This window comes from Ailuropoda melanoleuca, chromosome 11, assembly GCF_002007445.2.
Source record: "Ailuropoda melanoleuca isolate Jingjing chromosome 11, ASM200744v2, whole genome shotgun sequence".
Taxonomy (NCBI): Eukaryota; Metazoa; Chordata; class Mammalia; order Carnivora; family Ursidae; genus Ailuropoda; species Ailuropoda melanoleuca.
The window spans coordinates 7352281-7378676 of NC_048228.1; the positions used below are offsets into that span (position 1 = coordinate 7352281).

General features: G+C 38.9%; 1 protein-coding gene across 11 annotated transcripts in view; it reads left to right on the forward strand.

Annotated features, from left to right (window-relative positions):
• The first annotated feature begins 1705 nt into the window (after positions 1 to 1705).
• KIF1B (kinesin family member 1B) overlaps positions 1706 to 26396 on the forward strand; it is a 121710-nt gene continuing 97019 nt past the window's right edge. For 9 of the 11 annotated variants that reach the window (XM_019808125.2, XM_034671188.1, XM_019808123.2 and 6 more), the window contains exons 1-3: positions 1781 to 1886; positions 23248 to 23324; positions 24075 to 24254. In XM_019808125.2, coding sequence (XP_019663684.1) covers positions 1781 to 1886; positions 23248 to 23324; positions 24075 to 24254 — 363 coding nt within the window. Of the gene's footprint in view, positions 1887 to 23247; positions 23325 to 24074; positions 24255 to 26396 lie in introns of all 11 variants that reach the window. The other 2 variants (XM_019808121.2, XM_019808122.2) reach the window with 1 other exon arrangement.

Consider the following 26396-nt stretch of genomic DNA (forward strand, 5'->3'; position numbering starts at 1 on the left):
GACTGGAAAAACATCACAGCAAATATAAAAAACATTAATATCAATAAATACTGCAGTTATTTGAAACAAAACCAAAAAAATGTCAGCATACCGGGCAAAGGACTTGAACAGGTAATTCTCACAACTGGGAAATATACAGTTAACCCTTGAACAACGTAGGGGTCAGAGGTGCCCCCCCCCCCGTGTAGGGGAAAATACATATATAACTTGTGACTCCCCAAAATTTAACTGCTAACAGCCCAATGTTGACCAGAGCCTTACTGATAATATAACGAGTTGATTAACAGATATTTTGTGTGGTATATGTGTTATGTACTATATTCTTAGAAAAAAGAGAAGAAAATGTTAAGAAAATTATAACGAAGAGAAAATGTATTTACAATACCTTACAGTGTTTGTCGAAAAAAATTCACGTGCAAGTGGACCTGCGCATTTCAAGCCCATATTGTTCATTGGTCAAGTGCAATTCATTAATTCACTCCTTCAACAAACATTTACTGCGCTCTTTCATCAGGCACTGGTCTAAGTGGTAGCAAACAAGATTTCTGAGGATTCAAATGGAGGCATGAGAGATGGACAATAGATGTGTTCCAAAAAAAACAAGAATTTCAAATAGTGCTGTTTAGAAAATAAGAGAGGGTAATGAGGTAGAGAGTGGCTTTTTGGTTTTTATTTTGTTTTGTTTTGATTGATTTTTTACTTTTCTTATTAGAAAGCAGTAGTAGTTGTGCTGCTGTAGTTTAGGATTGCTAATCTCTACTTAATTATGTGGGGAAAATGAGATTGAAGTTTTATTGGGGTTCCCTGATAATTGGACTTATATGTGGTTTTCTTTTTCAGTTTTTTCTTCTGTTTGGTTCCTCTTGAAGACGTTTATATAATGGATAGAGTGCAGATTGAGATCTGTCGTTTTTTGTGGAGATTACTTATGTGGGTTTTTTGCACAGATTAGTGTTTGTTTTGTTCTGTTGGGAGGGAAACTATTCCCCTGAAAAATATTCACATTTTTTCCTCTGGCTTCATTCAGCAGTGAAATGTGATTTGATTTTGCCATGAGTCAATGGCACATCCGAGGGTAGAGCCTTCTCTGGAAACTTCTCTGCTCGTTGTAAAGGGTGGTTGTAAAGGTCACATGAGGTACATGTGGAAATTAAAGGAATCCCTGGGTACTTCGAAGTGGAAGGAGCTGCTGGAGTTTATCTTTGTCCTTTGCTGTTTAATTATATATCATGTAACTGAACGTTTCAAACTGCAATTGAAGTATAGAAGTTCAGAGCATTTCTTTAAAGGAAGGTAATAAGGAGTTTTGCAGATAGGAAGTTACTTGTGTAAGGAACTCTCTGTAATAGATAAACATTTGGTATTTTTCATATGTTACTGAAGATTGATCCAGAAAAACAGAGAACAAGAAAGATGCCTGTTACTTTGCAGTTATATTTATTATTGTTGTTATTATTTTATTATTATTAAGTTTAGGGACTTTAAAGGTATGGGAAAGAGATAATGGAATAGGAAAATAAGTCTCAGTCTTTAATTTTCCATTTGGAAATTTTTGAGAATATAAGATCTATGGGAAGAAAAGGGACGAGGTTTTTAGAAATGGAAATAGAAATAGTCCAGAGATGTAGGGGAGTAGCCTTTATGGTCATGTTAGCCCATGCTTTTTTTAATCTGACTATCTGTGTGGATTGCTTTCTTTTTAAAGGAAACTTGAACATAATTTCAAAAGAAGATTTGATTCTTTATTTCTGGACTGCATATATATAATAAGACCATCAGAATGTCGGGAGCCTCAGTGAAAGTGGCTGTGCGGGTTCGGCCCTTCAATTCTCGGGAGACCAGCAAAGAGTCCAAGTGCATCATTCAGATGCAAGGCAACTCGACCAGTGAGTACATGCTATTTTCTATTAATTATATCTCATCTTCCTGTCCTTTCTCTGTTCCCTTACTGTGAACAGAATAAATGAACATTTGGATAGGAACACTTTGAACTTTGCTACTCTGATCCACTAAATACCCCCCCTGTGGTATTTGTGATAGCATATTTAAGTATGGACTGTTTATTTTGTTCTTCACAATTGAGAAATCTCTGGAGAACTACCCTAATTTAGCTAGAGTTACTACGTTGAAATCTTTATGATAATAAAGGTGTAAGCAGTGATTTTTTACTAAATCATGATATGAAATGTATCTATTGAGGCTCTAAAATTATTTTTCTTTCTTGATTTTAAATGGTACTTGAGCTTGCCGAGATGGTCTTAACTTACTCTCCTTTCTTACAGTAGTTCTTTGAGTTGAGCAACAGATATAGCTGCAATCGATAATAAACTTGTATATTTATTACTAAAGTTATAAGTAATAATTTGCTTATAATTTTTTTTACAAATAAGATGATTTATTATTGAAATTTAAGTCATTGCTTTTTAGCTTCTTTCTTCATATTTATTGCTTAGGTGAAAAATGACTTAAGCTAGTTTATTTTGTACTTGAATTAATAATAACTTGAAATGGATTTGTAGGCAAATTATTAAAGTAGTGATAGGTTCTTCTGTCTTGAAACCTACAACTTTTTGATAAAGCAGAATCATTGCTCTTCCAGACACACAAGTTAACGCTGAGTTGTTAGGGAAACCACTCTGATTTCATCTATTTGTGGGCCATTTGCCAGTGTCCTCTGTAGAGGATTCTATCAGTGGAAAATAAAATTGTATATATTTAAGGTGTACAATGTGATGTTCTGATATAGGTACACATTGCAAAATGATTACCACAATCCACAGTAATTAATGTATCCATCCAGTTACCCTTTTTTGTGTGTGTGCATGGTGACAGCACTGGAGATCTGAGATGCCTCGGTGGCTCAGTCAGTTAAGCATCTGCCTTTGGCACAGGTCACGATCCCAGGGTCCTGGGATCAAGTCCCACATCGAGCTCCTTGCTCAGCGGGGCACCTGCTTCCTCTGCCTGCTGCTCCCCATGCTTGTGTGTGCGCGCGCGCTCTCTCTCTCCATTAAATAGATAAATAAATCTTAAAATAAAAACACTGGAGATCTATTTCTCAGCAAATTTTAAGTATACAATACTTTATTATTAACTGTAGTCACTGTGCTGCACATTAGGTCTCCAGGACTTATTCATCTCAGGACTAAAAGTTTGTATCCTTTGATCAGTATCTCCCCTTTGCCCCCATCCCTACCCTCTGGTAACCACCATTCTGTTCTCTTGTTACTGTGAGTTTGCCTCTTTATTCAATTTTTTTAAAGATATGAGTCCACGAATTATTATTATTTAAAGATTTTATCCATTTTTTGACAGAGAGAGAGACAGCCAGCAAGAGAGGCAACACAAGCAGGGGGAGTGGGAGAGGAAGAAGCAGGCTCCCAGCAGAGCAGAGACCCGATGTGGGGCTCAATCCCAGGACCCTGGGATCACGCCCCGAGCCGAAGGCAGACACTTACTTAACCACTGAGCCACCCAGGCGCCCCTGAGTCCATGAATTATATCCTATGAGTAATTGTAGAAGAAAAAGATGCAAAATGTAGTATTGAATTGTACACTTTAAATGGGTGAAAGGTGAACTTTGTAGGGTATGAAAATTTTAAGCTTTTTAAGAAAGGGCAGTATTGATCATTTGCTCCTCAAAGTTTGAGCTAGATTAGTAATTGAACTAGAGAACAAATGTATTTATTTACTTATAAACAATTTTATTTATTTATTTGAGAGAGAGCACGAACGGGATGGGGGTAGGGGTGGGGAGGGGCAGAGAGACAAGCAGACTCCCTGCTGGAGTTCCCGAGATCATGACCTGAGCTGAAGTTAGACGCTTAACCAACCGAGCCACACAGGTGCCTGAGAACAAATGTTTCTGGTCTTAAATGTCAGTCATTTAAGCTATGTTATTTGTGCTTCATTTTAAGAGTTACATTTTACACAGTAGATAACTAAATCTTTGCTCAGGGGCCATGCTAATTTGTAGCAGTCCAATTTTAGTAAATGTGCTGCTGAAGTGAACCCACTAAATCCTTATTATTGAGCTCTTGTTTCTCTCTGCAAAATGTATTTAATTATAACTTAGTTTGGAGGCATTTTTGGCTGTTGGCATTGCCTCCAAAAATGCTGGTGTATATCACAAGTTACTTTAAAAGGTAGACTTTAGGAAATCCTGGATCAGGAGCCAGAATTAATCCTAAAAAGAACTACTTTTCTCTGTGATATGTTTTGCATACTAAACTATCCAGGAGAAATCCCCAGTGTCACAGGTATCTGTTGCTACTTTCCTTATAGGGTTGCAAATCTTACTAAAATTTGTAAGTAGAAAATGAGTATTAAAAGGCCATATTCATGAAATGCAAAAATCAATTTATTATATAACAAAAGCAAATGGAAAAGTCTTATTAATATACATAATGATACTAGTGGTTTTTTTCCTTGACGACAAATTATTTTAGAATGCCCACATCTTAAATTGGCTATAAGTTTATATTCATTGTCAAAGTCAAATACATTGTGTTCATTTCCCCACAGTTTTATTTTTGTGATTAGGTGAAACTTTCATTCACATGGTATAAAATTCAAAAGGTATAAAGAATATACAGTTAAAACACTTCCTCTCACTTACCATGTAGCCAACCTGTTTCTCTCCCCAGAAGCAACTTGTGTTTCATTTCCTTCCAGAGATAGTGTTAGCAGCACAATATCTTTTTCTAAGTAGTTTTTTTTTTTTACTATTTTAATTAGTGACAAGTTATAATTTTAGCTTACTTTTCAGTCTTGACTGATTAGTATGTTTTATTTATTTTATTACCCCTTCCCCCAGCAGCGTATGTTTTAAATACCTGAATAATACAGTTCATGTTTATAATTTGTAATAGTTGTTTCCTTTGAGATTTTAGCATGAAAGAATATCCATGTAAGTTAATAGGGTTTTATATGTACTTATATATATAATGGAATGAATACTAAATAGAATATAAAAAAAAAATAATCAACTGACCATCTAGAAGAAAACTATTACCGTATGCAGTAAAATTTGAAGTTTTTCTGTAGTTCTGCATAGTTTGAGAAATGGATCTTGGTATGCTAGGTTTTCTGACTTTGCTATTTTTTTTGATCATACAGATTAAAAGCGCACTAAGAAATAATTAATGGATTACAAAAAAGGTGTTAGAGCTCATTGTTTCTAAGATATATAGATTTCTTTTTGACCTTGTTGTTTTGATTGTATAGAAAATACTGTCGGTTTAGGGGAAAAAAATAAAATTATCCAAATATGATATTCACTCTGGTTGAAGAATGTCAAATGTTTTCATTTGTAGTAAGTAGCAAACTGAAGGGGAAAATAAGATCCCTAGTTGTACACCTTTTGAGGATAGGGCTGTATATCTTATAGTTTATGAGGATGTAAGTTCTGTTCACCAGTCTTGCTTCTCTCCTACAAAAATCTCTCCAGAATTATTGGACATATTGATTTACCTTTTTATGAAATATTCATGAAGAAATGCCTAGTTTTTATTAAAAGTAATAGTTTGGTTATAGTAGGCATGGGCATATTGTACTGGTCATATGAGAACCAGTCTTTGGACCATGTTAAGCACGGTGCTGAGCTACCAAATGGTTTTTCCATCATATTTTGTTCAAAACTGTTGTAGACAACAGGCTGGGTGGCTCTGTTCCGCCTTACCTTTTTCTTTTCCCTCTTGCGAGTTTGCTCTAATGTGAATCTGTAGGAATCACAGAGTTGTATGTACTATAGGACCCTGCCTTTCAGGAGTTCTAAAAGTGTGTAGTAGAAGACACAGGCTGTATTGAGGGGCGCCTGGGTGGCACAGCGGTTGGGCGTCTGCCTTCGGCTCAGGGCGTGATCCCGGCGTGGTGGGATCGAGCCCCACATCAGGCTCTTCCGCTATGAGCCTGCTTCTTCCTCTCCCACTCCCCCTGCTTGTGTTCCCTCTCTCGCTGGCTCTCTCTGTCGAATAAATAAATAAAATCTTAAAAAAAAAAAAAAGACACAGGCCATATTGAAATAAACTCAGTACGAAGTAAAAGTGATCGAAGTGATAATTTCCATAAACAAGGGTTTTTAAAAAGTGCAGATGTGGGGCGCCTGGGTGGCGCACTCGTTAAGCGTCTGCCTTCGGCTCAGGGCGTGATCCCAGCGATCTGGGATCGAGCCCCACATCAGGCTCCTCCGCTATGAGCCTGCTTCTTTCTCTCCCACTTCCCCTGCTTGTGTTCCCTCTCTCGCTGGCTGTCTCTGTCAAATAAATAAATAAAATCTTAAAAAAAAAAAAGTGCGGATGTGAGCTTGGCAAAGGACACATGTAAGATTTGTAGATGATAGGGCATTTCAGCTGGACCTTGTGGAGTAAGGAGGGTTTAAACTAAACTTTCATCCAGTATGTTTGGGGAAAATTTCAGAACTGCAGCTTTTTAGAACTTGTTAGTGTTATGACTAGATATGGTATTCCTGACCTTCATCTGGCTGTACCACTTTGCCTTTCTGCACATAAACATTTAGCAGGAGAAATTTGTGACATACATTTATTTATTTATTTATTAACATTTGGTTGAAAGTAGGCTCCACCCCCAGCTTGAACTCACAACCCCAAGACCAAGAGCCACACACTTTACCAACTGAGCCAGCCAGGCACCCCCAGAAATGTGTGACTCTTAAATTAACATTAGTCTACTAAAACAAAAATCCTCATTTGATGAATTAGCTTTGGAAAAAATAGGGTTGGTTTTCTAACTAAATACTTACTTTGTTATAGCTCAGAAATTTGGGGGTAATTTTGGTTCCTTTGAAAGGTATTTGTTCTTGGAAAACTAATTAATTGTATGAGAGACTTTCTCTTCTAGAATTTTTGGTGGTTTCAGTTTTCTACTAATGTTTTCTTTTTCTCTTCAATTTTGTATGGCAATTTTAGTAATTTGACTAAAATATAATCCAGATAATTTTATGTGAGAGATTTTAAGCAAACTATTTGCTCTGTTAGAAAATATTAATGGCTTATTAAAAAAAAAAAAAAGGCTGGGCCTAAGATTGGGAGAAAGCATGCATTCTGTTGCAAAAAATGAAATGAATTTGTGATAGCCACATGTGTTAGCTGCATTAAGAGACCGCTGTGCTGGCAAGCTGGCCTGGACTGTTGCTCACAGGGATCATAGCTGATTGCACATGGAATGCAGTGGAATGTTCCTGCCATAAGGTCTCCTATGAAAAAGTAGAAGAGGGTGAAGAGTTCTTTAGGGAACGTGCCAAATCTGAAAACTGAGTAGTAGCAGTTTTATTTAAGCGCTTTCTGGTCTCAGAGAGAATATTTTCCGTGGCACAGATAAATGTTACTGCCTTGACATTTTGGAGATCCAAGTGCATACAAATGGCTTTGTTTAAAAATATCCCATTATATTCCAAGTTTCTCCCACTTTGGAAGCATTTTTTTATTGTCTAATTACTCTATGAAAGGAAAGTGGGGCGGAATTAAGGGCTGAACTGCTCACATTTATGGTAGAGCTGGAGACTTTGAAACTGCATGAATAAACCTCTGAAAAACAGGAGGGTGGGTAAAGCCAGCTTGGACACCGTCCGCTAGGTGATTACATTGTGAACATTTGCTTCGTCTTTAACCACAGGAATCTGTCTCTAGCTGGCCCTTTGGTAAGTCTCCTTCATGTATTTATCAATCTTCTTTTGCCCGGAGCCTTTTTGTTTTTTAGTACCCAAATCTTAGTAGTATAGAAGGACCCATTTAACCCCCTGTTAATTACTAACATGGTAATTTTTAAGGGCTTTTTCATTCACACATGTACATTTCTTTCTTTCTTTCTTTTTTTAAAGATTTTATTTATTTATTTGACANCTTTTTTTTTTTAAAGATTTTATTTATTTATTTGATAGAGATAGAAACAGCCAGCGAGAGAGGGAACACAAGCAGGGGGAGTGGGAGAGGAAGAAGCAGGCTCATAGCAGAAGAGCCTGATGTGGGGCTTCGATCCCGTAACGCCGGGATCACGCCCTGAGCCGAAGGCAGACGCTTAACCGCTGTGCCACCCAGGCGCCCCCACATGTACATTTCTAAATGAAATTCTGCACGTCACAACTGGTACAAAGAATGACTTCATGTCCATTAATGAAAATTTGGGATGGAGGAAGGAACAAAGTGGAGGTTTGGAAAGAAAGACTTTTGAAAGGAATTCTTTTAACTCTGTGTTTTCTAGGCGACAATCAGAATGAGGTCTCTTTAAGTCTTTTCTGGGATAAGCCATAATTAGTTAGATCAGACTGAGGTGTAAACTCCATAACACAGCAACCAGCGTGCTTTCCATTGTGGCTGGAGATGTAGGTAAGGCCAATTCTTCAGCAGTGCTTCTCCACCTCCACGTAATCTAACCTTAGAGATGGAATGCTCAGTAGTTCTTAACCTACCCTTTCTCAGGGTGCATTCTCTGAGCTGCATATCTCACTCATGCCCAGTCATCTCTCTCTATAACCTGCTACCATTTCACTTAATCACTGAAACTGCTGCTGAAGATTTGGGCATTTAGACTTTTTTTTTTTTTTTTTTCTGGTATGTAGGCTGCATACCTGGCATGGAGCCCAACACGGGCCTTGAACTCACGACCTTGAGATCCAAGACCTCAGCTGAGATTGAGAGTCAGGTGCTTAACTGACTGAGCCACTCAGGCGCCACTTGGGCATTTAAACTCTTAGCAGCGCGATTTTTTCTTTGAGCAAAAAACTGGAAACAACCCCAATATCCATCAACAGGGGAATGGATGAAAAATCATGGTAGATTTACATAAAATAGAATACTGCGAGATGCACACACACAAATAATAAACTGTAGCTATACAAGCAACTCAAAAAAGAAATTGGTGTATTTGTATAAATTTCAAAGCATGCGGAGCTGTTCTCTCTCCATCCGTACTGTACAAACACACGGATAAAACTATGAAGAAAAGTAAGGCAATAATGACAAAATTCAGCATGCTTCAGAGATGAGATGGTGGGCAGAGAGATCTGGGAGGGTCAGACAGAGCTGCAGAGGTAAGAATCCTATTCTGTAACTGTCTGGTGGGTACCTGGGTTTGTCCTATTGTCACAGCTTGTGCATTTTATTAAAAAAATAAATATATATTAAGATTTATTTATTTATTTTAAGAGAGAGAGCATGCATGTGCACGAGTGGGGGATGGGGGGGGCAGAGGGAGAGGGAGAGTCCCACGCAGACTCTGCGCTGAGCATAGACCGCAACGTGAAGCTTAATCTCACAACCCTGAGATCATGACCTGAGCCGAAACCAAGAGTTGGATGCTCAACCAACTGAGCTACCCAGGTGCCCCTATAAATTATAAATTTTATGAATCTACTGTTTGTATACTAAGTACTTAATTTGAAAAGTATACAAACAAAGGGAAAAAACAAAGTCCTCACCTTGCATATAGAGCTGCTATGTACCGTGCCTTTTTACATCAGTGACCAGGGCTTCTCATGTGATGGCACAAGCCCATGAAATTTTTCCTCTGCCCGTCTCTCTCAATCCTTCTAGACACTTTTCACTCCTTTAAGACATTTTTTCACTCTTTAAGTGGCATGTCCATATTTTTTAAATGACACTCATTTGGTCACTGGAGTGGAAGAAGGTAAGCAGCAACAAGGGGCCTCTATGGTACTGGGAGAAGAGCTCAGTAAAATCTACTGAAATCAACTTGGGTACCAGTGGCATTAAACTTTTTTAAAAATTTGAAATGAAACACTTTTCCTCTAGTCAGGACTTAAAGCTACAGCAGTGAGGGGGGTGGGGAGGGGAGGTGTGTGTTGGGGTTGGGGAACAGAGGTGCCCCAGAAATGAGACTACATTTACTCCGTTGGAGTTGACCTTTAGAATGACCTTTAGATGATTTTTGAGGCTAGCCTTCTCAGTGTAGCACTGGCTGCTGGCCGCTGGCTTTGCTGTGTACCTTTTCACACCCTGACCTGCTGCTGCCCCCTGTCAGCCTTTAAAGCAGCTTTTGCCTCCCTTTCCTCAGGCCCAAAACAGACTTTGTATTTCCTTCTACGTCTGACACGATAACTTCTCATGTGGCAACTTACTAAGCTGACATCCTGGAATGTATCCCTGTATTGTACCCTATTTATTATATTAATAAACCATAACTTATTTACCTAATCCCCTATTATCAAACAATTGAGCTTTAAAACCGCTTCTTAGGCCTGCTGTAAAGAAGAGTGTAAGCCCACACAGGTAGGGAAGGGAATTGTTTCTAGAAGGCAGTTTATATGCAGCTGTCTACCTGCCTTCTCTCTCTGCCTGATAAACATGTTGAACTCAACATATTCAAAACTGAATTCCTAATAGTCCTCTTTCAGTCCTGCTCCCCTGCACTCTCCTTCAACTCAGTGGAAATTCTGTCTTTGTGGTTGCTCAGGGCAAAAATCATGTAATCGTCCTTGACTTCTCTCCTTTTCTCCCTCTGTCAGAAAGGCCTGTGGGCTCTGCCTCAGAAGATATTCAGAATCTGACTACTCTTCTCTCTATTGCCACCAACCGCAGTCACCTCACAGCAAGTCTTCGGGCTTCAACCCTTGTTTTCTAGGACTCTCTTCTTGACAGAGCAGCTAGAGGAGTCCTTTTAGAATGGAAGTCAGATTGTTTTTTGTTTTTTCTTTCTCCACAAAACTCTTAAGATGGTTCCCATTTCACTCAGAATAAAAGCTAAAGTTTGTTTATTGGCCTCTCCTCTCCCTTAAAGCCTCTGTAGCCTCCTTGGTCTTCTACTTAATAGTGTAGTGGGTACATTTCCCCATGTATTCCTTAAGAATGTGATTTTAGTGGCTACATGGTCCTCTGTTGTATTTATGAAGAATACCTTATTTAGCTCCTCCTCTGTGATCAGACACTTGAACCTTAAGTCTTTTGTTTATTCAGTGCCTATCTAGCCTAATGTTCCAGGGTTGCTGTGAGGGTCAGATGGAATCAGGTATACTGCATAAGATGGTATTTAAAAAGTTACTTGTTAACTTGTTTTTTTGTGGTTAGTTTTGGTACCTAAATTGTTATTTTCAACAGGAATATAAATTTAAGGGCAGAAACAATTGTACCTATCCCCAAGTTGGAGGAGGCCTTTGGTATTGTGTATTTGCAACTGCTTTTTATTACATTTTATAATTTAAACTTCTTCAATTACCTAAAAAAATCTGCCACCTAGATTCCAAAACAGTGAAGAGAATACTAGCTGAAATCCTCTTTCTGTGCCAGTTAGCATCTTTCTTTTCTTTTTTTTTTTTAAGGATTTTATTTATTTATTTGACAGAGATAGAGACAGCCAGCGAGAGAGGGAACACAAGCAGGGGGAGTGGGAGAGGAAGAAGCAGGCTCACAGCAGAGGAGCCTGATGTGGGGCTCGATCCCATAACGCCGGGATCACGCCCTGAGCTGAAGGCAGACGCTTAACCGCTGTGCCACCCAGGCGCCCCAACATCTTTCTGTTCTAGTCTTTTGAGGTTGCTTTCATTAAATCCAAACTGTACTTCATGTGGCCTTAATATATTCATTTGTTATTGTTGTTGTTTTTTCCAAAAGGGAAAGCAACCATCCCCAGGCTTCCCTTCCTTCCTTCCTTGCAATTCTTAAGAGTTCGTTTTTAAAAGTCCGTGCTGATAACACGGTGCTGATTGCTTTTGGTAGTTGTCCAGTGAAGTGTGAAGTGCTGTGATGGGAGCTAGCAAGGTCTGGAGAGCTGCTAGTGAGACCAGGAAAGGGCCTGCCACATTTGCTTGTATGGTAGGCAAGGTAGGTGTTTAGATTTAATTTTTGGTAGTATATTAACAATTGCTGATTTTGTCAAAATCATTTCCAGTGAGCTAAAAAAAACCCAGTTCTTAGCTGCGCATTGCTTGGGGATGAATGCTTTGTAGGTACAGATGGTAAGAATAAGAAATATGACATTAGGTTTTTGTTACTCAGCAAGCATAGACTGGGAGGCCACTAGGCCACCAGGCTCTCAGAGCCTTAGAGAGAAATAATCACAGCAGTGTGATGACTCACGAAAGCATCGAGGAGACACATCTGAATAATTGAGGGATAGGGCCGGGAAAGGTAGGGAATGTCTGGGGAGACTTTTTGTTTTGGCAGAACAGAAAACCGTATGGCTAGAATAGCAGAAGCTACGTGAACGACTGAACTACATTTACTGTCTCCTTATGACGTTCTGCTCTGATGCCAAGAGTTCATTTTGTAACTCTGAATAAACGTGAGGAGCTAAAATGGATGAAGGAAGAAACAAAAGCAGCTTTTTAAATGCCTGTTAGTGGGGGAAAAACCAAACCATGATTAGTAATTAACAGCAACAAAAACAGTAATAAACACTTACGCTCTGCCACCCAAAGTCAGGCACTTACAGATTTTAACACATTTAGTCCTCACAATAATTCTAGGGCTGATACTCCTATTTTCCCCATTTCCCTGACGACTTGTCTGGGGTCATGTGTCTAGGAATTGGGAGAACTAGAAAATGAACTTGTGCCGTCTGGCTCCAGAACCTCTCTCTTAACCTCTGTCCAGTACATAGTGCCTCTCAAAATAGTAAGTTTTACTATTTGAACTTAACTGTTAGGTTAAAATGTATTTTGATGACCCTTCTTGATGCAGGGTAATTATGAATAACAAGACCATGGTTATTAGTTCTACCATCTTTGTGCCACTTGGACTGAGGGAGAGCTAGGCCTTCTAGAGCATCTCCCTTCCCAATCATTCAACGTTTGCTTGGGAATAGTTGTTAATGGAGGGTTTGTTCAGTGTTTATTATAGCTTGGGACACCTAGCTGGCTCAGTTGGTAGAGTATATATGACTCTTGATCTTGGGGTTGTGAGTTCTAGCTCCATGTTGGGTGTAAAGATTACTTAAAAAAAAATCTTTAAAACAAAATGTTTATTATAGCTAGCATATTTATTTTATATCCAGTTGATGACATTGTGACATTACAGAGTTGGTAGGGTTTTTTTCCCCCCTACTTTATATTTATATTTAATACTCTGGGATTAAGTACATAGTGAACGCCTGTAGTACATTTATATTGTTTATAGGATTTGGAAGCTAAGTTTGTTATTTTAAATGATGAAGGAACTTTAGATTATAGTTCTTCTCAATTATACTTTATGGCAATATGCTTTTCTATCATTTTAATATGTTTCCGGTAATATGTTATTCTGCGTAGGGGAGAGAACTGCTTGTGGGTTTTGGTTTTATGGGTTTGGAATAGGTGTACAAAATGGCTTTATTGTGTACAATTTTTTAAAAATTTTAGGTATAGAAGCTTTTGGAAGAGGAAGTTTGTACTGAAGATTTCACTGGGATTTTTAACAAGCCCCAAACATTACTGTTAGAAAAGTTAATATAAAGTTACAGTGTTGCACAATGATAAGTTAATTGTAGTTGTGGGCAAAATCTTTCATAGTTTGCCAACAACAGTATAATTGCTACATAGAGACTTTGAGAAATTAGATAAACAAATTCATTCTGGAGAATAAAAAGGTTTTTAAGTATAAATCTTGTTTTGACTGCCTTGTTTTCTAGGGCTTAGTAATTAAAACATTATGTCTGCATCTTTATGCTGAAGTAACAAAGTTCGAAAGAAGGCAAAGAAAAAAGGGGTAAAGTTAGGGCACTTAACAGACTTTGTAATGCCAATTTTGACTGGAAGGGTCTCTAAGAAAGAGAAGATGGTCTGTCTTATGGTTCATCAGTAAACTAACACCTATAGAACATTTTGTGATAATCATTTTAAAAGCATTTCCATTTTACTTGGATAAAGATCTTCAGGTAAACCTTCACATGAAAGAGGCTGTCCTGTTCTTCACTCTTCCTTAGCTCTCCAAAGGTAATGAGTGTCAGCTACAGCATGAGGAATAAAACCTTTGGAGACAAAGGGGAAAGGTGTGTAGGGCATAGGGAGAGGGAAACACAAGATCCTCTTCCCTGGACTGGGGAAAAGATCCAGTCAGACCTTCAGTGCTGAAGCTGCTTTTCTGATTTGTGAAGGGGCCTTAAGGAAAGAGCACTGAAGCCAGATGAGATCTGGATGATGATGGGAACCAAGGCACAGAGGTGAGGGTGAGCAGAAGTTAGGAGATCCCTGGAACAAAGACTCTTTCCTCCAGGGGGCCAGAGAAGCTTGTGCTAATCAGCATTGTCATAATAATAGGAAGCATAGCTTGACTTCCTCGGTGAAACATTTCCTTCTCCTCCCTTCCCTCTCAGGTCCCTGTGCTCTCCCTGTTGCCTTCCTCCCTCACAGGCCCTTCTCCCTCCATTCTTCCTCACCTCCTAGGTTAAAAGTGTACCAGGATTTTGTCTCTTTTCTTTGATCTCTCCTATGTTTCCAGAGAAGACACACCCCCAAGGTGATTTCATTCAGGCTCAAGGTTTTAAGGGTCATGAGGTGACAGTGACTCCCAGATTCATTTCTCCAGCCTGGATTGACCTCTCTATAGATCTCAAGAATTGTCCACCCAGCTGCTAACCTAACCCTACTTAAAAGCCTAAGAACTGTCTTAAACTTAATATGTCCTCAGTCGAACTGTTGTTTTCTCCTCCCTGTGTACCTCAAGTGGCCCTTCCATCATTCTCGCCCATTCTTTTTAGTTTCTCAAACCAAACATCGGAGTCACTCTGGCCATCTCTCTCTCTTACAGGCTGCCTACCATCCATCAGTAAGGCCTGTCCTCTCTGCTTTCGCAGTGTGTCCCGAATCCAGTTACTTTTTACCATTTGTACTCTAGCCTGAGTCAGTGCCGCAGTAGCTTCTGCCTTGGTTCCTATATAGTAGCTGGAGACCTATTTGGAATGTAAATCAGATTATGTCACCTCTGTGCTTCAAATCCTTTGTTGACTTCCTGTCACTTTTAGAATAAAACTGAAAATCCTCACCTTGGTCACAGGGCCCCACAGAATTTGGCATCTGGCTAGTTATCTCATTAGACATCTCATCATTATTTTTTTTTTAAAGATTTTATTTATTTATTAGAGAGAGAGAGCACGAGAGCAGGGTGAGGGGCAGAGGGAGAAGAAGACTCCCTGCTGAGCAGGGAGCCCAATGTGGGACTCCGTCCTGGGACTCCGGGATCATAACCTGAGCTGAAGGCAGACATTTAACCGGCTGAGCCACCCAGGCACCCTACATCTCATCATTATTTACTTTTTTCTGGCTACAGGGGTGGTCTTGCTTTTCTTTAAATGTTACTAAGGACACTGCTTAAATATTACCTTCTCAGAGGTGACAGTCTGCTCACCTTTAAAAGAAGAAAAAGTTGATAGAGAGGTAGATAGATAGATAGATAGACAGATTGATTGATTGATTGATTGATTTTAGGTGGGAGTGGGGGGGAGAGAGGCTGAAGCAGACTCCATACTGAGTGTGGAGCCCTAAGTGGGGCTCGATCTCATGACCCTGAGTACATGACATTGAGCCAAAACCAAGAATTGGGATGCTCAACCGACTACACTGCCCCGCAGGTGGCAATCGGCTCACTTTTAAAAGCCACCTCTGCCGGGGCACCTGAGTGGCTCAGTCATTAGGCTCCTTGAAGATAAGAGACTGTTTTTCACTAGCTACTTCAGGTCTGGGGCAATGGTAGGCACTCAAATATTTGTTAAATGAAAGAATATTTTGAACATTTGCTTTGTGTTAGAATTCTTGACATGGACTAGTCATTAATGCCTACAACAATTCTAAAAAGTTAGGTAATATTATTATTGTACCCATTTTACAGATAAGAGAATTGAGGCTTAAAGACTTTGTTATATGCCTAAGTTATAGTTGGACACTAGGATAAATACTGGATACTTGGGGGAGGGTAGATTAAAGCCTCTGTAGTATTGTTTCCTTCATTGCTAAAATCCTTGAAAATGTCTTCTAAAAATATTTTCTGTTTCTAGGTCAACTTGTATTTTGATCATTGACTATTGAGTCATACTGTAAGACAAAATTCAGTTTTGGATCAAGAGTCACAATGTTTTTGTTATAGGAATGGACCTTTCTTTCTCCCTGCCCCCACAGATGCTACATAGTGGAACTCATGGATTTCTGATGCCAAATGCGTTCTCCTGGGAGTCATTCTATAAATGGCAGGCAAAATTTCTCAAACATTCTGCAGTGGTTGCTGTGTTCTGTGTAATTGGTCTCTATACTTCCACTCATGCCTTCCTCCAGTCCACTCTCCATACTGTAGTCTATAAATGTAATCAAGTCATTCCAGTGGCTTCTTATTGTACCAGGGGTTCACCAACTCCTTGAGGTCCATTGGTGATTTGACCTTGAGATTTTAGTGCCTTTCTAACCCTTTATGTTCCTTGTACTTGAGCCACACCTGCTAAACCAGTGTCTGGATGCAACGCGTCTTTTTGCCCCAGGGCTTCCTTCCTGGCTTGGGATGCATACTGCCCAGTGGTTTGGAGCCTTGGAGCCACATGTTCCAAACTCTAGTCCAGTCTCTGGCCTTGGGCAAGTGCCTTCTTCTTTGGTGCCTCAAATGTAAAATGGAGATGATAACAGTACCTGTCTTATAAGGTTATTATAAGGACTAAGTGAGTGAACATTTAATGTAATGTAACGTAATGTAATGCTTTAGCCCAGTGCTTGGAACATAATAAGCATTGAATAAGTGTTAGCTGTGGTTATCTCTCCACTTTCCCTGGCTGTCTCATATTTATCCTCACCCCAGCCTTTTCTGTTTTATCAAATCAGAGTTTACTGACTCAAAAAATCATCTCTCTTACAAGTTTCTTTTTATACATACCTGTTTCTGTGTTCTTCCAGGACTCCATGCTTATCTCGCATGGCTCTTATCATAATTTGAAAGTGTTTATTTATTTTGTGTGATTATATGTCTGTATCCTCCATTGGCTGTTAGCTCTAGAAGGGCAGAAATAACTTGTTTGATTTGCTGCAACATGGACGGCACTGGAGGAGATAATGCTAAGTGAAATAAGTCAAGCAGATAAAGACAATTATCATATGATTTCTGTCATCTATGGAACGTAAGAACTAGGATGATCGGTAGGGGAAGAAAGGGATAAAGAAAAGGGGGTAATCAGAAGGGGGAATGAAACATGAGAGACTATGGACTATGAGAAACAAAATGAAGACTTCAGAGGGGAGGGGGTGGGGGAATGGGATAGACTGGTGATGGGTAGGTAGTAAGGAGGGCACGTATTGCATGGTGCACTGGGTGTTATACGCAACTAATGAAGCATCAAACTTTACATTGGAATCTGGGGATGTACTGTATGGTGATTAACATAATATAATAAAATAAAATTAAACAAAAAAAAAGAAATAACTTGTTTGCTTGCAGTTGTATCTCCAGCACATTGCCTGGCACATAGTTTGTGCCTAATAAATGTGCCCAGAGAATGAAAGTGCTGTCTAACTTTTCCTTTCTTAAAATAGAATCTTGGGATCTTTTGCAGTAGTGCTGCTGCTGCTGCTTTTTTTTTTTAGGGGGAGGAGGGGCCACAGGAAGAGAGGGAGAGAGAATCTCCATTCCCATTGCAGAGCCCAACGTGAGGCTTGATCTCAGACAATGAGATCATGACCTGAGCCAAAATCAAGAGTTGGACGCTTAACTGACTGAGCCACCCAGGTGCCCCAATAATGCTTCTTTTGAGAAAGATGAATGTTAGCATGGAAGCTAGCATTATTTCCAACTTGGGAGACTTGGAAAGCTGAGCACAATGAGTAAAAGTACAGAAGGCAAAGGGGCAGGGCCCGTTGGAAGACAGGCAGAAAGATCAGGAATATGGACTTGTTCAGTTGGATGCCATCCAACAAAGTATTTTTGTTGAAGATCTTTGATTGATGCACCATCCTAGATACAGTTGTATTCAGCAGTGCCTCAGCCAGCGCTTACTGAGTCCCTGCACCTCACCCTTCTAATTGAATGTATGTTTCAGAGGAACTGCTTGGGAAGATGAATGCTGAGAATATTAGCATTTATTTATGTCTGTTGGTGTTTATCATATGGCACGGCCTCTTGGGTGTGTTTCTTGAGTGTGAGGTCAAGAATCTGTTTCACACCCATGCAAGAATCCTTATGCAGGTCAAGCTTGTCATATCTAGAACACTGGAGTGGTAAGGTTTGTGTGTCTGATCTGAGATTCCATATTTCCTGTGAAAAGCATACCGTAAGAGACAGTTCTAAAGACCTGGGGAAGAAGAGGGATTCCCAGTACCCCCCACTCTTCTGCTTCCCATTATATGTTCCTTTACCCTTGTCTTTCCTGGTAACCCATATCAGCACATCTTCCTATTTACCCAAACCTCTGTTCACCCATTACTGCTGTTTCCTAGAAGTTATGTTTCTACTCCTGAAATAGAAATTTAGATTCCTCTTCCCCCCGAGATGAACTTTCTTGCCAGAAGTTGAGTAAGTTGGCTGCTCAGGGAGAAAAGACTCAGGAAGCAAGTTGTGTTGGGAGAGCTATGTACCAGTCCACAAATAAGCATCACCTATTTATGAAGTCAACACTGTGAGTGATGCAGAAAGAGGAGTCATGGTTTCCAGCTACAAAGAAGTAACAATCTGTAAGGAAAGATAAAACTAACATAGTCATTGGTTCTTTGGGTATATATTGAGTATCTACCATGTGGCAGGTGCTCTCCTTGGAGCTGGGATATAGCAGTAGATGAAACAGAAGTTCTTGTGTCATGGAACCTACATTCCAGTGACTCACATAATAAGTCAGGTAGTCAGGAGTGCAGTGAAGACAAATAAAGCAGGGTAAGCAGATGGAGAGTGAAGGCATGCTGTTTAAGTAGGATGGTCAGAAAAGGACCGTCTGATATGGTGATGTTTGAGCAGAGACCTGTGTGAAGTTTGGGAGTGGGCTGTTCAAATACCTGGGAGAGTAGCATTCCTGGTAGGGCCAAAGTGCAAAGGCCCCAAAATGAGAGTATATCTTCAATAAGAAGGGCAGCGGGTTTGGAATAGGGGATGAATCAGTCAGAGAGGGAGTAGAGTTTTCTTCAGTGTATGTTGGGAAGCTGTTGGAGTGTTCACCAGAGGCATGACGTAGATATGGTCTGGGTTAGTGTAAGAAAAGGACCACTGTTTGCAGTGTGGTGATAAGACTCTCCAGGGGCCCAGGGGGAAGATGGGAGCCCAGTTAGGAGTTATTGCCATCTTCCAGGTGAGAGAGGGGTGGCTTGGACCAGGGTGGTAATGATGGTGTGGTGAGAAGCCATGGGATTCTAGGTGCATTTTGAAAGTAGAGCTGAGAGGATAGATCAGATGTGGGGTGTGAAAGAAGAAAGTTAGAGATGACTCTTATGATCATCTATGAAAAGTTACTTGTGGAGATGGGTCTAGGTCTGGAGTATACTGTGTCCAGAGAAGTCTCAATAGGAGGGGAGGCCTCAAGTGTGGAAGTTCCTTAAAAGGGACCTTGAAAAGTGGCATGAAAGGTGTTTTTGTAGGAAATAAAGCAGTATGAGGGGTACAACATTTAAAATAGAGCTATGTTCTGACTCCAGTCCTCAAAATACTCCTGGAGTCCATTCATTGCAGAAAAAGTGGTGATTTATCCTAAACAAAGCCTGCACACTGATGACATGTGGCCCTGGGAGGCATGCTGCATTTGTAACAGCTTTTATATTGGTGAAAATAGTTTATATGTTGAAGATATTCATTAATTACTATTATTGCATTCTTACATGCTTTCTTAGCTCAGTAGACTTGGAAACAGAGAACCATCGTTTTAAATATTGCCTAATCTTGCAGTAATACAATTCTCTCTATATTCTTTCTGTGAAAGTTGATGGAATGAACAGGTATTTTATGTGTATATTGCATAGGTATGCACTGTTTTTATTTTTCTTTTTATGCTCCTGAAAATGGTGTAGGATTTAATGAAATTAAAATTATACACAACAAAAGAAGGACATGCATCTGAGTGCCTGTTTGGTGTAGGGCATTGCAAGGATCCACAAGACATGGTCCCTATACTGAAGGGATTTGTAATGTGGTAGGAACACCAGAGATTTGGTGACACAGCTGTAGGACCCCAATGTAGTACTTTGATTCTTGCCAAGAAATAGAATTCTTATTTTATCAGTTAGTGGATGAACTTTCCTCACTTTGGTTTAAGGACCATGGAATAAGGTTAACATATCCACCAAAACACAGAGAGTTAAAAACAAGATGAAATACCTATTTTTGAAAATTAGCATTTGTGTAGTGCTTTACTCATTCAATCTTGTGAACTAGGTATTATCTCAGTTTTAGGGAGGACTCAAAAGTGCAGTGATACCTAAGGTAACAAAAAACTCCAAATATATTAAGTGTTCATCATATGTTTAGAATATTAACGTATTGTAAATGGTCCTTTGATCCAAATCCCATGCCCTTTCCGTTACATGTACTGTGTCCCTCTCCCCCCTTTTATTCATAGTTAGAAACATCCTGTTTCTTAGTTGGGTTAAAGGAAGTAAGTTAGATTTCAGCTGTTACTAAGTCAGAAAGAGAAAACCTTTGGCACATTAGAAAACATTAGTTTGTTGTCCTTGGAAATAATGATGGAGTTCATGGGCTTCTGATGAGGTCAAGGGCTGTTACTGATATTTTTATAACAGTGTTTTCATTTGCAGAGTTGGGAAGTTTTGAAATTTTTTATTAGGAAACATTTCATATATTCAATATAGTACAATGCATGTATAAATGTAAAGAATCATATAGAACAGACTATCCTATTCAATACTCCCCAGCTAACATAGAAATTATCCATGCCTTCTGAGGCTTACACTACCCCCTTAAATAGGTAACAACAGTACTGAGTTACATTGTTCTAAGGTGTTTTCTGTAAATATCTTTCATTTAGGAATTAAAATCTTTTAAATATTGTGGGTAAATTTCATCTTGTTTGACATAACTATTACAAAAATAGCTCTTCAGAATTATATTCTGATTTGCTTATCTATGTTAAAATAAAAAGGGTTTTGTCTACATACAGGCAATTACTTGAAAGGCGGCTTGGTTTCAAATCTGTAAGTTAAGAGACTTTATTAGATTCAGAAGTTGCAAAGATCTGGAAGGTGGGAATCTTGAGGAAGAGGAAAAGGATTTCCTGTGAATCAAGAAAATTGCTCGCTGGTGTAGTGTTTCTGCCTCTTAGTACTAGGGAACAGAGAACAAAGAGGTGGGAAAACTGAAAACTAGCCTTTAAGTTGTTCTTGGCAGAATTGTACCACCAGTGAGTAGCTAAAAGACTGAGTGAAGTATGGCTTCAAAGTTTTATGACAGCAGATTTCCTAGAGGTTAGAAAGTGTTTATATTAACTCTGTTTTTGAGTAGCGAAGACTACTTTAGGGGTCATATCTGATGTCTTGTCATTCATTGTCTTTATTGCTGAGCCACTGAAACCTGAATCTGGTGCACGTAGCGTGACACTAGTTTTCATTTGCTTGGTATAGTTTGTGCGTAATCATTCATCTTTTAGGAGCTGTAATCTTCATAGTTCTTAGTTTTAAATGGGTAAGGAGAGTTTTAAACAATGCCTGTGGTGAAATTTCAGCAGCGTGATCATATACATGTGCATACATGCACACATATGCATATGCATAAAAATGTCTTACTGTGTTTGCCTTGGCAGTCGCTACGTACAGGCAGAGAATAAGCCTATAGATGATGGCTGTCTTGGCTAAGAGTGGTGGCTCTGGAACTAAACTGTCCAAGTCCACATCCTGGATTCCACTAGCTAGCTCTGTAGCGTTGGTTAAGTTACTTAACCTCTTTGTGATGGTGCCTCTATACAACGGTAGTAATAAAACTTCTATCTGCCTTAGTGGTAGGGAGGATTAGTACAGAGGAAGTTCTTAAGAGCTCAGTGCTTAGAGTGCTTACGGGGCTCCACGAGTGTTGGCTATTATTTAAATCTTGTCCCTAGTGCCTTTTGGTTAGAAGCACACTTCGTTGCTTAGGTTGCTGTTTGCATGTGGGGAGATGTTCTTTCTGGAACCGTGTCTCCTTGTCACATGATGATGTGCAGTGCAAACCTTATTCGTACTCTGTCAGCAGTTGAGGTTTGAACGTAAGTGTGTGGCCATACCCGGTGGAATCCGGCAAGAGAGAGAACTAAGCACCGTAGCAACTGTTGCTATTTGTGTCCTGAGCAGCAGCTGCCCTGGACAGATTTATTTTTTAATCCTGATCTCACTGATAGCCTGGGATGTGGCCGTGCCTTAGAGAAGTGGATTGGTTGAGATGTCTGGTCTTTGAGGAGATTTCATGACCATATGTTATAAAGATTCTGTTCTTTATAGAATATGAAATATGAGGCGCTAAAGCTTTGTGTGTATGAGAAAGTAAGAGAGGCTAAGCCTCAGCGTTCAGACAGTCCCTGAAGTATAGTGTGATTAATCACACAAGAAATACTTTCATTAGGGCAGTAAGGCCTCATGCTTTTCAGTCAAAAAGTAGTTTTGCTGTCTAGGGGCGCGTGCGTGGCTCAGTTTGTTAAGCGTCTGACTTCAGCTCAGGTCATGATCTCGGGGTTCTGGGATCGAGCCCAAGTCAGACTCCCTGCTGAGCAAGGAGTCTGCTGCTCCCCTTTGCCCCTCCCCCCTGCTCGTACTTGCGCATGCTCTCTCTCTCTCTCTCAAATAAATAAAATTTTTAAAGAAAAAGTAATTTTGTTGCCTACAACATTCTGCAGATGATTTGTGGTCTGTGATTCCACTGTATACGTACATAATACACACATGTACATATATACATACATATATATAACATGTTTTTATCAAATGTGGATTTCAGAAATAAGACTGTCTTTCTGATGAAAAAGATCTTTAAAAAGGGTTTATTGCAGGCAGTAGTTGTATTCAGTAATTCTCTAATTTTTATTTCTAATATATTGAATATTTATGCAAATAGTTACGTGGCCCGTTTCTGAATTTTGGCTGCTTATTTACCTATGGTTCAGCCGTAAAATATTTACTGAGCACCTGCTATGTGCCAGGCTGTGTTCTGAATCCTGGTGGCACCCAATGAATGTTGATGGTCTGATTCTTTTAAGTTCTGTATACAGATCCTGCCTATTAAAAATGTGATTATTTTTGTTTTTTGATTGCCTTCTTCAGAGTCAGTGGTACGAATTTACTGATTTGGATGTTTTCAACTTACAATATAATATCATGTTGAACTAAAGAACATGTAACTGAGTGACTTATAAAATCAAATCATTTTCATTCTCTAGGTATTATTAACCCAAAGAACCCAAAGGAAGCTCCAAAGTCCTTTAGTTTCGACTACTCCTACTGGTCTCACACCTCGGTGAGTATACTTACTAAGGTGTAGTATAATAGAACAGTGCAGGTTGTGAACAGTTTTGAAAGAGCTTGAAGGTCCAGGAGTACCGAGATGACCAACACCTAGGAAAATGGAGAGTACCTTTGCACTTAGTAAAGAACCCCGAATCTTGCTGGCTTCTAGGGATTGTTCCTGAACTACAGTTTGCACTGCTTCTCTTCATTACATTTTGTTTGTTTGTTTGTTTTTCTGTTTTGTGCTGGAGTAGGAGAGGTTTTAAACTATTGACAGAGCCTGATGGCCAACAGAAGGGCCTGTGAAGGGGATTGGACAACATTTGTCACTGAAAGCTAGGTTTATTGAGAAATAGCCATACTACCTGGAGTGAGTGCAGAGAAGTATTTTTATACGTGGACTTGACCTTTGAGCTTTTAGTACCATTTTCCATTAAGAAAATTGTCTTGCACCTTTCTATGAATGGAAGAGTGATACTTTTAAGGTTATGGAAAGTGAAATGTAATCAACTGAGATAATGTCATGTAGATATTTTTGTGTATGGCTGAGCTGGATGACTATGTGTGTGTGTGTGTGTGTGTGTGTGTGTTTAATAAGAGAAAAATAAGCTATGTGTAGGAGGGACTTAAAAACTTAAAATGTATTTTAATAGGTGACTGTTGAGATTCCAAACACTTAAATTTATTATAGTACTAATCAAATAAGCATAGGAAAGAATACGAATAAAATGCCATTTGTTTTTCCTTTTAATCTTCACAGCCTGAAGATCCCTGTTTTGCATCTCAAAACCGCGTGTACAATGACATTGGAAAGGAAATGCTCTTACATGCCTTTGAGGGATATAATGTCTGTATTTTTGCCTATGGGCAGACTGGTGCTGGGAAATCTTATACAATGATGGGTAAACAAGAAGAAAGTCAAGCTGGCATCATTCCACAGGTAAAAAAACAAAAAACAACAAAAGACCTCTGTTTAATATTAGTCTTTGACTGCCGTAGGAGTTGTTTTTATTTAGCAAACATTTATTCAGGGACTATCATATGCAAGGCAGAAAAATAAATCACTTGTTCCTTTCCCTCGAAGGAGTTAATAGTCTAATGGAAAAGACTGACTTGTATACATGTCTGTTTTTAAAGGTGGGCAAGTTGCCATTCTGTAAAGGTTTTCCTGTATACCCCTGTCTGGGTTTGAACAGTGTTACCGACTCCTTAAAAAAAATGGTCGTATGTACCAGGCTTTGTTCTGAATCCTGGGAACACCTAGTCCATGTTGTTGGTCAGATTTTTTCCCAAGTCCCATTTATAGATCACCTTTTAAGCATGTTATTATTTTTTAGTTTTTCAATTGCCTTATCAGAGATATTTTCCTTTTATCTTATTAATTTAATACTATTGCGTTAAGCTTGAACAGTCTGAGAATTCTTAAGAGCAGTGTCTTTTGACCTTGTATTGTTTGGAATGGAGAAAAGTTGTGGCATAGGTATTTAGAAGGAACTTCTCTCATTAATAACAGAAATGTGGTTTGCTGTTATTGGTGTTATTTAGAATTAATTTTAAAGTGTGTTTTTGTTTTTTGTTTTTGTTTTTTTACTATAGGCCTGGTATGACCTCTCTGTATTCTGAGAATAAAATACATAAGAGAGCAATAGCTACTTTTTCTAATGGATTGTTGGACTATAATTTTAAATTCAGCTGTATAATTGAAATGCTTAACTATCAGTAAAGATGAAGAATTTTCTTCTAGAATATTTTCTTCTGTAAAAAATATATGTCAATATTAAGACATATACTTGGGAATTGTCCTTTATATATTGGAATAGCAGTAATTGTAATTAGAGAAAATACTATGTAGCATTCACCATGTGCAAGCACTGGTCTAAGTGTTTTACAGATACTCACTCTGCTAATCCTCCTAGTTTGACCCTAAGAAGTAGATGCAGTTGTTACTTTTATTTTATTTGTTTCCCTCATTTTAAAGATGAGGAAACTAAGGCACAGAGAGGTCATGTCACTTGCCCAAGGGAGTGGCAGAGCCAGAATCCAAATGCAGGCAAGGTGGTTCTGGAGGCTTTGCTTTTACTACTATATAATACTTCTTTAGCAGTGAAATAATTTTTTGTAGATCATAGCAAGTTATATTAAAAAATCCTGTTTATTTCGTCATTATACTTAGTTTCTCCTTCCCTCTCCTTAATTTGTTTTTGTATAATTACATATGTATCTCTTTCCTGGTAGAATTTTGGAACATTTTATTTTAATGCAAAAGCATTAATTTTTTAAAACAGGATTATCATTTAGAAAATGCCATTTATTTATTTATTTATTTATTTTAAAGATTTTATTTATTTATTCGACAGAGATAGAGACAGCCAGCGAGAGAGGGAACACAAGCAGGGGGAGTGGGAGAGGAAGAAGCAGGCTCATAGTGGAGGAGCCTGATGTGGGGCTCGATCCCACAACGCCGGGATCACGCCCTGAGCCGAAGGCAGACGCCTAACCGCTGTGCCCCCCAGGCGCCCCTAGAAAATGCCATTTATAATAAATTTTGAATTCTATTTAGACTTCTGGGGCATCACATATGGTTCATTTTCCAAAGCTGTGTTGATTTCCTAAACATTAAATGTATAGCAAATGAAAATTCAATAGAATTTTAGTAAGTATTCCTATTAAAATATCACATAGTTTGAATAAATTCAAAGGATGGGGAGAGTGAAATTTTATGATTTTCCTGATCTAGAAAAATTAATGTTTTCTATTGGAAATGTCGCTGTGTGGTAGAGTAGCCTCTTATAAAGGGCTTGGAATCCTAAGGCACAGAGGTAAAGGGGAAAATTTTAAACAGTCAAAATTCTTCTTCTTTTTTTTTAAGATTTTATTTTTAAGTAATCTCTACACCCAATGGGGGGCTTGAACTCACAACCTTGAGATTAAGAGTTGCATGTTCCACTGATTGAGCCAGCCAGGCGCCTCCATACAGTCAAAGTTACCCTTAAATACCTTCATTTACTCCCTTGAAATAGTACGCATTCTCTCTTTATACATATGTATGTATGATTTGTAATGTATATAGTAACTGACAATG